This window comes from Juglans regia, chromosome 7 (assembly GCF_001411555.2).
Source record: "Juglans regia cultivar Chandler chromosome 7, Walnut 2.0, whole genome shotgun sequence".
NCBI classification, from domain to species: Eukaryota; Viridiplantae; Streptophyta; class Magnoliopsida; order Fagales; family Juglandaceae; genus Juglans; species Juglans regia.
In genome coordinates, this window is record NC_049907.1 from 41,733,277 (window position 1) to 41,746,077 (window position 12,801).

At 35.9% G+C, this 12,801-nt stretch overlaps 2 protein-coding genes across 4 annotated transcripts; one reads left to right on the plus strand and one right to left on the minus strand.

Moving 5' to 3' along the window:
• Window positions 1-431: 431 nt before the first annotated feature.
• LOC109009007 (serine/threonine-protein kinase rio2) lies at window positions 432-8,167 on the plus strand. The gene is made up of 13 exons (XM_018989363.2): window positions 432-777; window positions 875-921; window positions 1,178-1,248; window positions 1,361-1,474; window positions 1,569-1,744; window positions 1,849-1,937; window positions 2,971-3,088; window positions 3,307-3,380; window positions 3,538-3,585; window positions 4,964-5,132; window positions 5,887-6,018; window positions 6,732-6,845; window positions 7,705-8,167. The coding sequence occupies exons 1-13, from the start codon at window positions 694-696 to the stop codon at window positions 7,891-7,893; spliced, it is 1,425 nt and encodes a 474-aa protein (XP_018844908.1). The 5' UTR covers window positions 432-693; the 3' UTR covers window positions 7,894-8,167.
• Window positions 8,168-9,050: 883 nt separating this feature from the next.
• LOC109019453 (MLO-like protein 1) lies at window positions 9,051-12,537 on the minus strand. 3 transcript variants are annotated; one of them, XM_035692651.1, is made up of 8 exons: window positions 12,303-12,537; window positions 12,139-12,220; window positions 11,734-11,993; window positions 11,026-11,142; window positions 9,971-10,180; window positions 9,806-9,873; window positions 9,642-9,702; window positions 9,051-9,550 (listed from the first exon to the last, which is right to left on the minus strand). In XM_035692651.1, exons 1-8 carry the CDS (start codon window positions 12,423-12,425, stop codon window positions 9,272-9,274), a joined length of 1,200 nt encoding a protein of 399 aa, XP_035548544.1. In that variant the 5' UTR covers window positions 12,426-12,537; the 3' UTR covers window positions 9,051-9,271. The 3 variants fall into 3 exon arrangements, with proteins under 3 accessions (XP_035548544.1, XP_035548545.1, XP_035548546.1); XM_035692652.1 differs by having other exon boundaries at window positions 12,139-12,196; window positions 12,303-12,536; XM_035692653.1 differs by lacking the exon at window positions 11,026-11,142 and having other exon boundaries at window positions 12,303-12,536.
• Window positions 12,538-12,801: the final 264 nt, after the last annotated feature.

Genomic DNA, 12,801 nt, shown 5'->3' on the forward strand with positions numbered 1-12,801 from the left:
AATATTAATATGAAATGAAAAGTAATATTTATAATTTAAGAGTATGCAGTCCTGTGTAAATTTTTAATAGTGATATTTTTTTTACAAAAAAGCATGCAAAATCTATCTATTAATAAATTTAAATAGTAAATTGAAATAAGATAAATTAAGATGAAAATTGAATAAAATATTATAAAAAATATTAATTTTATTTTAAAATTTAAAAAAATTAAATTATTTATTATATTTTATTTAAAATTTATTTAAAATTATAATAATTAAATATGATGAGATGAATTGAGTATACAGTATCCTCGGTATGAAATTGATGCGCAGAAGGATACTGGTCGAGCACGAGGCCACACCTGTCGTCATATGCCCTTGGGAGTCCATAACGATAACGTCACCGATTCTATTTTCTATTATTATTATTATTATTATTATGTTTTTACAAAACCCTATAACCTACGCACCCTTACGCCCCTCGGCCTCTCTCTCCCTCTCCCCGGCCGCTGCCGCTTCTAACTCTATAATAAAGTCCTTGAACAGTCAGTCCTTGACCCGAGGATTCACCCGTTTTCCATCTCCGGCCTGATCTCAGGCTCTGATTCACTATACTTGAACCAATCTCGAGGTGAATCAATCCTTAGGTTTCAGCGCATTCATCTTTGGCAGCGGCGGCGGCGTCGGTTTTCCTCCAAAGTAGCGGTCGCAATGAAGCTGGACGTGAACGCCTTGAGATATCTCTCTAAGGATGATTTCAGAGTTCTCACCGCGGTCGAAATGGGAATGCGCAATGTACTTATTTATATTAGTCAATTTCTTATTTATCAGTGTGGATTATACTTCAATTTTTTTTTTAATGTTTTGAAATCTGACTATCATTTGGTTTCAGCATGAAATTGTGCCTACAGAACTCGTGGACAGCATATCCTCTCTCAAGTATGATCTTCTTTTTCGTACTCGGGCCTTTGTCTATTGTATGCTCAATAAAATTTTGTTTACGATTAGAAAAAAAGTATGATCTTCTTTTTTATTTTTCCCGTTACTTTTACTTTATTTTCCAGCTATATAAGATATATCTATCTCACCTACTCGCTCTCTTGCTTTCTATTCTTAACTCCTTAGCTAGTAATACTTCCTATGCTTCAAGTATTATGTATTGTTTTGATAGTATATGAATCCTTGCATGATGTAGACACGGGGGTACTTACAAAGTCTTGAAGAATCTGCTAAAGCATAAGCTCTTGCATCATGACTCCTCCAAATGTGAGTTTGCTGCGCTTGAGTATACTCTTTAATTTTGATGGAACAGCTCACGACAATTTTTTATTTCTATTTTTGATGCCTGATTTGAGTATCTCTGCTTATGTGCATCTAGATGATGGGTTTCGGCTCACCTACCTGGGTTATGATTTTCTTGCTATTAAGACCATGGTTAACCGAGGAGTTTTTGTGGCTGTTGGTCGTCAAATTGGGGTTGGAAAAGAGTCTGGTATCTTTTCTTGCCTTGTAATGCGTTACCTTTTCTAGTATATGTTAGCATTTCTTGACGACATTCTTGAATGGGTTCGTTTGTTTTCTTCAAGATATCTTTGAGGTTGCCACTGAAGATGGTACAGTCCTAGCAATGAAGTTGCACAGACTCGGTAGAGTTTCTTTTAGAGCTGTTAAATCTAAGCGTGACTATTTGAGGCATCGTACTAGTTATAATTGGCTGTATCTGTCTCGGCTTGCTGCACTCAAAGAGTTTGCTTTTATGAAGGTTCTCCGCTGCTTTTATTTTCCATGTGTGTGTTACCTTTTTTTTAATCGATTTATTGTGATGTTATTAGGTGTTGTCTTGACACTTGTGTTCTGCTCAATTAGGCTTTGGAAGAACACAGTTTTCCTGTTCCACATGCTGTGGACTGTAATAGGCATTGTGTGATTATGTCACTCGTCCAAGGTTACCCTCTGTGAGTGTTCCTTATTTATTTTACTCATCGGTTTCCCAGTTCATGTCTCAATTTATATCTCATTTATATAAAAAAAAATGTGTTATGACTTTGGGAGAAATACAAACCCTTGTCCATGAATCTGAAATGAAAGATGTAAAAGGTTTTTTTATGGTGTCTAATATGAACTGTTAGTACATCTGAGGTACAAATAGTATTTTGACCGAAAAAAATAATAAAGTCCTGAAGGTTAGGAAAAGAAACACACCAAATGAGCAATCATCCATGATACAAGGTTTTAAAAAAGAAACCCTTAAGGGCCAGTTTGTCTTCTCCTTGTATATCACAATAAGCAACCTGGGATCATCTTCCACCATGCTTCTTTCTAAGTAAAACTCAACCTTCCTTTCCAACATGCCCAAAGCTCCATCATGCTACGGGGCATGTACAATCTAAACTGAACAAACTGAGTATTGCATTCCAAAGAGTTACCTCACAATGCAAAAAGAGATGATCTATCGTTTCTTCACTCCTACCCATGCCACACCAGTCCATCACTACAATGCTCTTCTTCCTCAAGTTATTTATAGTAAGGATCTTTCCTAAAGCAAATGTCCGAACAAGGAAAGCTACTCTCCTTGGTGCCTTGTTCCTAAATATTCTTCCATGGAAAAGGGTTCCCATCATGGGGATATAGAACATGATTAAAAGATTTTACTTTAAACACATCACACTTTGAGAGAGCCCAACAAAGCCTATCCTTGCCACCACTTCTCAATCAAATAGAATACAAACGGTCTAAAAATGAGATAAGAAATATAAGAACTGATGGTAATTTTACAATGAGCTCCTCTTTGTTTGACATGTCCTCTTCTGGTTCCTTCACCCTCCTCCCCTCTTTTTTCCTTTGTTTTCTTCTGTTTGCCTATATGCTTTGGAATTACTAGAAAAACACCAATGGAATTTCATTGAGCAATGGAATAGTACTTTTTTTTTCTTTTTTTGACAGGTAAATCAAATAGTACTAATTATCAGTTATTTGTATATAATGCAGTGTCCAGGTTAAGCAATTGCAAAATCCAGATATGGTTTTTGAAAGGATCATTGGTCTTGTTGTTCGTATGGCAGAACATGGCCTCATTCACTGTGACTTCAACGAATTCAATATTATGGTAGGCAATTAAGGCACTCTGTTTGCATCTTAAGAGCTGTATTCTTATTATTAAACTTATATTGGGTCTCCATATTCCTAATGACCTAATCTGTCACACATGGTTGTCAACTCCCTCATCGGATTGATATGATGCTTTTTGTGGAAAATTTCTTATCAGCTTCCTCATTCAGTTTACTGGTGAACTATTAATTATTTGCCAATTTGTATGCGGTGTAGATAGATGATGATGAGAAGGTCACCATGATTGATTTTCCACAAATGGTATCTATGGACCATCGTAATGCACAGATGTAAGAAATGCCATCTATTCTGATGTATTATGCTTTCGTCCTATTGATTTTATATCTGATCATTTGCTTTTTATAATATCTAGTTGCTATATTTGATATTCGTGATTTGGATGACAGATGAAGTTCTTTTGTATCTCAATATGTTCTCGTCTTTCAGGTACTTTGATCGTGATGTTGAATGCATCTTCAAGTTTTTCAGAAAGAGGTCAGTGTGTATCTTGGAAGTCTAATTCTTATTAAGCTGTTTGGGGTTTGCTTTTTGCCTACGTGAATGTTTATGAAATGTGTGGCAATTTAATGGATATAACAACATTTATTGTTACTTGTTATCCAGATGAAATTAAATAAAGGAGAAAACCCTATATTTTCTAAGTCCATTACTACCTCTTGATGGAAGCTTCATAGTCTGTCATTTATTTAAATGCCTCTGTATGAGAAATATTGACATACCCTTTTACTGACAAGCAACCTTACCATTAATCAAACCAGTTCTTAATAATTAACTTCAGTCTTTGCTTTTAAATAACCTATTTATGCCATCAATAATCATGCCATCCATTGCTATTGTGGTACGGACCAATATGCACTGTATAAATGGTAATAGTGCTTTTAGAAAGTCTTTTTTTTATAAGTAAGAGATAAATATTATTGATATGAATGAAGTAGGCATAGCCTGTGTACGCAGAAAGTATACAGAAAGTAAAGAGAGGAGACAAGGGAATGAGCATAGGAATTATGGTACCATTGCAAGAAGGGGCACTCATGAGAACGTGAAAATTACTTGCACTATAATTTTTTTTATAGGTAATCAAGAAGTTTTATTCATTAGAAAAGAAGGCATATCCCAAGTACACTTGCACTATAACTTTAATATATTATATCTAACTGTTTATTTGTATGGTATTGAAGTGATAATCTGTTGATCAGTTTTGTGGAGTAGGGCTTTGGTTTTTAGAGATTGGAATACTTTAAGAGGTTGGAATACTGAACTCCACCCATAGGATTTCTTTTTTCATTTGGGGGAGGGGGTTTGGATTAAACTTTCTTCTGTATACTTGTAAGAAGAAGGATCACTAAGAAGAAAAAATCGATGACGGTCGATACCAAATTATGAATGCACAAAGTAAGAAGTGTGTTCTCATTTAGCACTTTCTGATGTCAGGAGTATTTCTCAGAGGTTGTATACCTCAGCCTTCAATCAAGAAATAAATTCTTCCAAAGAGGAGAATAGGGAACACACTGCAAAAGTAGTCCCACAGAAACCTCAGAAAGTAGAAATATAAAAATATCAGACTTTGTTGCCATTTATTTCAATTTTATTACCTATAAAAAAAAGTTTCAAAGAAGAAATGATTACATGGTGCAATACCTACTGGAAGAAAGACCAAAATTTTTTACTTAAAACCTTAAGAGAGCTGAATGAGAGTATGTAGTTCTAAATCACTAGAAATTCCTTGTTTAATTAAACAGTGTAGTTACATTTTATATATGCAAACTAACTTCAAGTTTAGTATATGTGCTAATTTCTTAAATTATTCTTTAAAAAGTTAGGTATGCCTGATCATTCTCTTTTTGTCTTGTAGGTTCAACCTATCTTTTGAAGAAAGCCCAGATGAAAATGATGGTTCAGAGGTAGACACGGATGAAAGTGGCAGGCCTCGCTTTTCTTCAATAGCAAAAGGTGTTGGTTTTCTAGACAAGGAACTTGCAGCTAGTGGATTTACTAGAAAGGATCAAGAAGACATTGAGAAGGTATGCTAAAGTATGTTTTATTGAATTTCCATTACCACTTCACAGAGATAGGCTGAGGAGGGATGGCTGTACATCTAAGTAGCATAGGTACTTGCACTGAATGTTGTTCTTATCATAACCTACCTATCAAAAAAAATATCGTTCTTATTATAACCATAGTTTTCCTGTCATCTCTTGCTGTATTGGTTCTAACTCTGTTCGTGGTTGCACACATTTTTCCTTTTACCTTGTCTTCCTCGCACCTATATTTGTGTTCTCGTTCAGATGTTCATTTAATACTAGCTTTTAGGACCAATCACTCTACTACAGTGGGCGCACTTTGGAAGTACTTCATGTTGCTGAACCTACTCTGTTTTGTCAGCAATTTTCTCTTCATTCTTCTCCCTCCAAAATATTGCTGATAAAAAAAAAGTCCTAAGAGTTTATGCATGTAGCCAAAATCTTTCTGCATGTGGACGTCAGTTCATTCTTGAACTAGACAAATCTGGTGTCATCATATATTACTTTGTACTCTTTCTGCAAAGCTTTTCATCCATGGTACAGATGCCTTCCTTGTAGAGGATGTGTCTGATATAACAGGTTTATGGAATCCGAAAGCTCCTCCTTTCATGGATGTTGTTTTCTGCTTGCTCCACAAATGTTGACATGCGGTAGGCTTTTTATAATTTTTTAGGACTATTCCTGGTGTGGGGTGTACCTGGCTCAATATATTATTCTCTATCAATGGTCTTGAATATATTGCTATTTTATATAGTTCATTGAAGGAGGGATTGAAAAGGATGTGGATTCAAGCGATGAAGAAAGTGAGGATGGTGGACGCAATTCTGACTCTGAGTTAAATAAATCTGATATCAATGGTGTTGATTCTCTGCACTTGCTAGATCAGGTATTTTTTTAAAAAGAGATGGAGCAAATATATTATTCTTTTTTTAGCAGTTATGTTATTCATGTTTCACTCTAGTATAGCTATTTATGCTTCCGACTCAAAAGATTTGCTGGGGTTTGAGGCCTTAAGGTAACACCCAATAGATGGAATTAGAAGTGTTGCTTGGAGAGAAAGCACTGTTAATGCAAATTGCCACAACCTATGAATTTGCATAGAATAAACTAAATTTAAAGTTCTTCTGTTTGTTTGGTGGTTTTTTTTTTTATTTAAATTTTGGGGAACCTCTCCAAGGCAAGACCCTGTGGACCCACCCTTGCAGAGTAAATCCCGGTCCTATGCACCACACTCTCGGAAATTTCCCTACACGGAATTGGTTAAATCGCTGGATTTTCATTAGAAGGTGTGGCCCCAAAGGATTGTTTGCACCTGTGAGGTGTTGAACCTTGGACCTTGAATGGAGTAATACCCCAAGACCAAGGCTTTCACCACTTGGGCCAACCCCTTGGGGTTAAAGTTTTTCTGTTTGTTATAGGGTAGTCGGAACAATATTTACTGATTGAGCTGTGAAAAGTTGAGTTATAACTTAGAATCTTATAATATCTGGGCTTGGCTAGAAATCTTCCTCTCTCTCTCTCTCTAGTAGTATTCTTCAATATTATGCTTCTTTTTTTGGGCATTGAACATTGTAATTGCTAACACGTAATAAAATTCAGCAAGGGCAGACAATTCACTGTGATGAAGAAGCCAGAGTAGAGGAGAACCAAGAAAATTCTGAAACAGGTCAAAGTCAAACCAGTGTACCTGAATGTCCAGATGCGAGTGACAAGGTATGCTGTCATTCTTTTGTTTCTGATTCTGTGGTTGCAAATGCTGTGAAGTTTGGAGTATAAGTAAATGTTTTCTTTTTAAGATGCTGGAGTACAGTCTCACTCATGATATTGCAGATATATCATCCATGTGATAGTCCCTGTTAATATTGATGTTTTTAGATATGGTTCCTACAATTAAAACAAAAACACACCACTAACGCCTAATTCTTCATGATTTTGCTTATTACTTACTGTCACTGCTGATTCTTGTCCTTTTACTTTCAAAGTTTGGGTACTTTAAGAGCTCATGTGTACTAGGATAACTAATTAATTAGAATAAAAATACTTGGACCATTTTAGCACTCATCCGTCATTCATCCTCTTCCATTGTTGATATTGTGGATGTGATATATAAATCGTACTTACAGTTAAGACAACTGTATAGAAAAAATATTGAGAATAGCCAATAAGAATTGAAAAAACATGTACTTGGGCTTTGCCTATTACCATGAATAAAACTTCTTGATTACTTATAAAATAAAAAGAATTGAAAAAACATATTAGGGGCTGCACTTCGCGTCTAATTTTTTGTAAATTTAGAGCTATTGTTTATCTGAGATGTTTAAAACATGAGTAATGCTACATACAGTCGTGGAGTGCGCAAGCGCCGTGCAATCGCTTTGAAAAAGAGTGGGGTCCACTATTAAAAAATTAATTTCTTTTCATGTGGGTTCCATATTTATTCACTTTTTGTAAAGCGACTGCACTGCGCTTGCACACTCACGACTGCAAGTATCATTTCTCTTAAAACATATCTATTATGTATTAGAAGCTAGTGATGGTATACGAGGCATTACAGTAATTTTTTAACCTCCAGGAGGAAGAGAACGAGACTATGAACAATAATGATGCTGAATTGACAAAGCGTTTGAGAAAGCAAAATCGACGAGTCATAGCATCAGTGCGTGGAGGACGGAAGAGTCTTGCCTCCAGAAACAGCTACAAAGACAAGGGTGGCAGTTCTTCTCGAAATTCCAAAGTCCAGAGACAAATGAGCGGCTGGTGAAATTTTGTGAAAGAAACATCATGTGGTTTATGGTGAAGAAGTTATGAGAGGAACTAGACCTTTTGCTGCATAGCTCTGACCATCAAACAAGCATGGTGATGGGAAATAAGAAAACAAACCCAAATCGCTTTGTAAACTACCAGAGAGGCTTATAATATAGCTAGCTAGCGGGGGCACATATGGCTTGCCTTACTCCAAAATTTTGTATTACAAAATTATTTTCTACATGTGGTAATATAAAAGTCTTGGGTAAATTATAGATTTATTACTTAAATGGGCTCTCCTTGTTAATGTGAAGTATTCTCAGCTTGCCTTGGTATTATAGATGGTTTATTGTTCTCAGCTGGTCTGACAGGCAAATGATATGACCAAACCTGGGATACAAAATTCTTCATTTGCATTCAAAATTTATCTCAACTCATTTTATTTTATCATTATAATTTTTTTAAATTCTCACATAAAATATAATAAACAATTCAACTTTTCAAATTTTAAAATAATTTTTTTAAATTTTTATATAAAATATAATAAATAATTTAATTTTTATTTTACTATTTGCAAACCATATCAATTTATCTTAACTCATCTGTGAATCTAAACCACTCCTAATTCCATCCCTCTGATTCCCACTAAATATTTGGATCCAATTTAGAGTTGGAATTTTTTTTTTTAAGTGGTATTTGGTCCATAGTCGTCGATTTTTCGCCATAATAGTGAATCTTAGAGATTGTAACCTTCGCAAGAAGACATGTCGCCCCATTCCAAAATTTCTACCGAGTGAACGCACTAATTTCGTGGGTGTAATTGGGGAATTGGATCTTTTTCATGTGCTTTCTAAACTTTTTTTATTTTTGCAGATGAGATGAGATAAAATTAAAGTTAAAAATTAAATAAAATATTATTAAAATATATTTTTTTAATATTATTTTTATTTTAGAATTTAAAAAAATTGAATTTTTATTTTATTTAATATAAAAAATTGAAAAAATTGTAATGATTAGACGAAATGATATGAAATGAGAATGATTGAAAAAACAAACGAGACAAATATTTGGGTTCATAAACTGATTCGTTTGACGGGTGACGGGTTTTGGGGAGGCCTTCACGCACATGATAGCGAACATAATCTGAAAGATCATGATAATTGACTAAAACAACATATTCTATTGACAGCAAACCAAAACTTAGATGGCAATTTGTTTTTTGTTTTTTTATTTGCTAGAAATATTACATGTTTGTATATTCTTGGAAGATATTTCTTTCAGTTGCTGTTCTTATTGAATGCCAGCCAATGAGCTTTATACATGTATTCAGTAAATTTTGAAAACAGTAGACTCTAACTTCAGTAAAGAGGTTCGAACGACTATAGGGCCTCAATTCATTTGTGTTCACGGGAGACATTCGCATGTTCAATCTCTCCTGCATTGCCTTCTTCCATTGCAGTTTCTGTTTCGCCTGCCTCTGTCAACTCAACTGCCAAACCAGTAGTCTGTCTGCCAACCACGTGGCTAGATCCATGAGTAGTGGTAGAGCCGTAAAGTCTAGTGCCATTGGCAGCCTTTCTCGAACCTGTGGTCTTCTTGGCATGTTTAGCCCAGTCAACTAGTCCTTCTTGTACGTGTTCTGTAAATATTCCCTTTTTCAATGAACTTCCCATCTACGTTTCAGGGAACCATAAAAACAACAACTTTCATCAGCCAAGAATCCGAACAACAAGAAGGCAAGTTTTCAATGGTGATCCAACTAACCAGTGTGACAATTGCGTAGAGTGGTAGGGTGCTGTAGCTGCAGACGAACTGAATGAATGCCCTGAGAATGCAAATTGGCATCGAACTAAATCATAAGATTTTGTGCCTCAATATAGAGATATGGTTCCAAGAATAGAACATATGTAAATCATTGTTTTGCATACCCTATCACCAGTCTCGGGATGACAAAACCGATTTGTCCCATTATGCAGGAGTCAAAATCATATTGAACCTGCAATAGATTGCATAAGATAAGATCCATCTGTAGTTCACGTTTCAAATTTTATGGATTTTGGTAAGTAGGTAATGAGCGTTGAGTTATGTTTTACCCATGTCCAAAAGAAAAATGCCAGTTCAAAAGCATTCTGAAACATGATGATATGAATCAATAAGAGAACAATCTTGGGCCTATGGAACCAGAAGTGGTCATCTGAAGGTTTAACTACCAACTCCCCTTCAACTGCCACATGTTTCTCTGCAACCTCCTGGGCCAACTGGCAAATCACATGCTCCAACTTGGTGCCAACAGCCAGAAGACTCTGAAAAGAAATCACTAAAATGTTAAGGTCCTTATCCTCAAATGTTCTCTGGGACTTTTACTAGATGAACATGCAGTAATCTGATGATCTGAGCAATGAAATGTGCAATTTTCGTGAATCATGCACTCATTAGTAACAACTAAACCATGGTACATAGAATAGAAAAAAATCAGATACATCTGTGTCTACACTTTGACCCTGAAAGGAAGATTATTAAAGGCACCCTCAACATAGAAGAATGTGAGCATTTGAACAGTGTGAGGCTTCTGATACAATCTGTCATGCAAGCTAGTGGACATCAAAAGGTTATATTCGAGGAAGGAGAAGTGTGAATAGAAACTTTGCTGGACTTTCCTTTCCGCCTAGAATTTTTTTTTTAAAAAAAAACCAAAGCTGAATCCTTGCCAATACCCCGATAGTGTCCCCGGATAAAGTCATGTTCTCGGACATGCGTAAATTTTGTTTTCAGAACTGCACGCACGGTATTTTCATGAGGAAAAAAAAAAAAAAGTTGTAAACAGAGACAACTAGCTGTTGGATATTGAAGAAAATCCAAACATTTCAGGGTAAACTTTCGTTTTAGTCCATCTATAGTGAAGAATTTTCCGCAGATTTCTGTGTTATTCAGCCCAAAAGAGTTCAGGTGAAGATAACAGGGGAGAGTCTGTAGATATTAGCTTAATGAGCATTACCTCTTTCTGGATCATATTCCTTTCCTAAGATAGAATCTTCCCACTGTTTCCATTGACGTATCTATGCCATTGAAAACGTAAAACAGAACAATTGACAATAAGGTTTTAGAATAGAAACTCTAGGAGACAAGAACAAGAATAGGGACAGCTTACCTTTGCTCCTCCGAAAAGGATGGTTAGAGCACAGAAAATCACATGAACAACAGCTAACACAAAGATAAATATGTGAAGGTGATGAAGCGCTTTAAGAGATAACATTGGGACCTTTCCCTGGAAAAACGATGTAAAGAAAAGCAGAAACTAATAAGATATTTCAGTTCAAAATAGGTGTCAGTCAAACCATGGTTAACAAATGGGACTTCGAGTGTATGCCTGAAAGGTATATAATATATGGTATTTTTCGTCTAGTACAAAGTAAAAATATCATTTTTGCGGCTGACATTGGCGTGTAGGCAATTAGCAAGACGGTAAAAGGAGGAGAAGAAGAAGAAAAGAAGTGAAACTGCTAAGCAGAGGGGGACACCAATCAAAGGACCGAAGTTCTTTTTGGAGCTTTGGAATATAAACCCCAGAAATTCTTCCATGTGAATATCTGGGGTTATTTGGGAAGCAGATCATGCCTGTTTTCTCTGGCTTGACCTCATTGGTGATATCCAAACAAAGTTCTGGGTAATTACACTCTGATATAGTCTTCTGGGTAATTACGCTGATATAGTCAATCGTATGTGGCTTCTTGTTAAAATGAAAATTTTGGGAAGATTTGGTCATTAATAGGACAAGGGGCAGAGCCTTTTAAAGAAGGAGAGTGGGAAGAAAAAATTAAGGAAAGAATGAGTGAAGGTAACAGACTAAGTACAGTACCTTTGCACAGCTCTCAGTGGAAGCAGAGGCCTCAGCAAGGAGATGGCGGGCAGTCCCCGCAGGAAGAACAAAGCTGGGATATTTGAAGAAGGTTTGAAAATGGGCAGTGGAAGAAGAAGAAGAAGAATCACCAGCATCATTATCTTTTTCTTTCTTACAGGGTAACCACTTATTTGCCAACACCTCCGAAATACAAATCTTGGCAATCCGATCTTGGAACACTGTCAGCAGCAGCGATATAAAACCCAACAGCATCAACTCTGCATTAATTCACCTTCAAAATACCATCAGATATATGGTAAAAAAAGAAAAGAAAAGAAAAGACACCCCAAAATCCACTAAAAAAGTGCATATTTGTGTAGAGAGAAAGAGATCGAGAAACATGAAGATATGGCCGCGCGTGACCTTCTTTGATCTTCTGTAATGCTTCAAAGAGAAGCATCTGGTTATTTTTCTTGAGATACTGCAAAAATAAAAACAAAAACATCTATTTGAAGAATAAAGATCGGTCTACACGTACATACAAGGTGAGAACTAGAAGATAAATGAAAATATATATATGTGCATGCCTTGCCAACGCTGTGGAGGGTTCTTTCGACAACGAGAGAGATGAGGACGATGACACTGCAGACAACAGCCACAACCCACGTTGGGGTATACTCCAAAGTTGTTCCCTCTCCTCCCCCTGCCATCTTTCTCTGTACAGATCTCTCCCCTTAACCAAAACCAGAATGAATATATATGCATGGTGTCTTATGTTTCAAGTTATTGTCTTGGAGAACTCCATATCCACAAAAAAATAAGAAAAAAAAAAAAAAAGGACGAAGATAATAGAATCGATGACAAAAATGGGAGGAGGATAACCCCAGAAATACGTCAGTATCGCAGCTTGTTGCGAAGAGAAGAAATACCGTGAAAAAATGAGAGAGACAGGTTTGTGAATTTGAACCCAACGTATAAAAACAACGGACAACCAGAAAGAACCGCTCAAGTCTAACACACGACTTGACTTAACCTTAGAACAAAACAAAGAAGGAATCTAATTATATATAGTATAAATATAGATAG

What these genes read in the sequence shown, in the direction of transcription:
- LOC109019453 (XM_035692651.1), bottom strand. Translation starts at nt 12,425, where the DNA reads ATGGCAGGGGGAGGAGAGGGAACAACTTTGGAGTATACCCCAACGTGG. An exon ending in CCACTGAGAGCTGTGCAAAG is followed by an intron (nt 11,143 to 11,733) that starts GTACTGTACTTA and finishes TCGTTTTTCCAG; the next exon opens with GGAAAGGTCCCAATGTTATC. An exon ending in CATTTTTCTTTTGGACATGG is followed by an intron (nt 9,874 to 9,970) that starts GTAAAACATAAC and finishes AATCTATTGCAG; the next exon opens with GTTCAATATGATTTTGACTC.
- LOC109009007 (XM_018989363.2), top strand. Translation starts at nt 694, where the DNA reads ATGAAGCTGGACGTGAACGCCTTGAGATATCTCTCTAAGGATGATTTC. An exon ending in CTCGTCCAAGGTTACCCTCT is followed by an intron (nt 1,938 to 2,970) that starts GTGAGTGTTCCT and finishes TATATAATGCAG; the next exon opens with TGTCCAGGTTAAGCAATTGC. An exon ending in TTCAAGTTTTTCAGAAAGAG is followed by an intron (nt 3,586 to 4,963) that starts GTCAGTGTGTAT and finishes TTTGTCTTGTAG; the next exon opens with GTTCAACCTATCTTTTGAAG.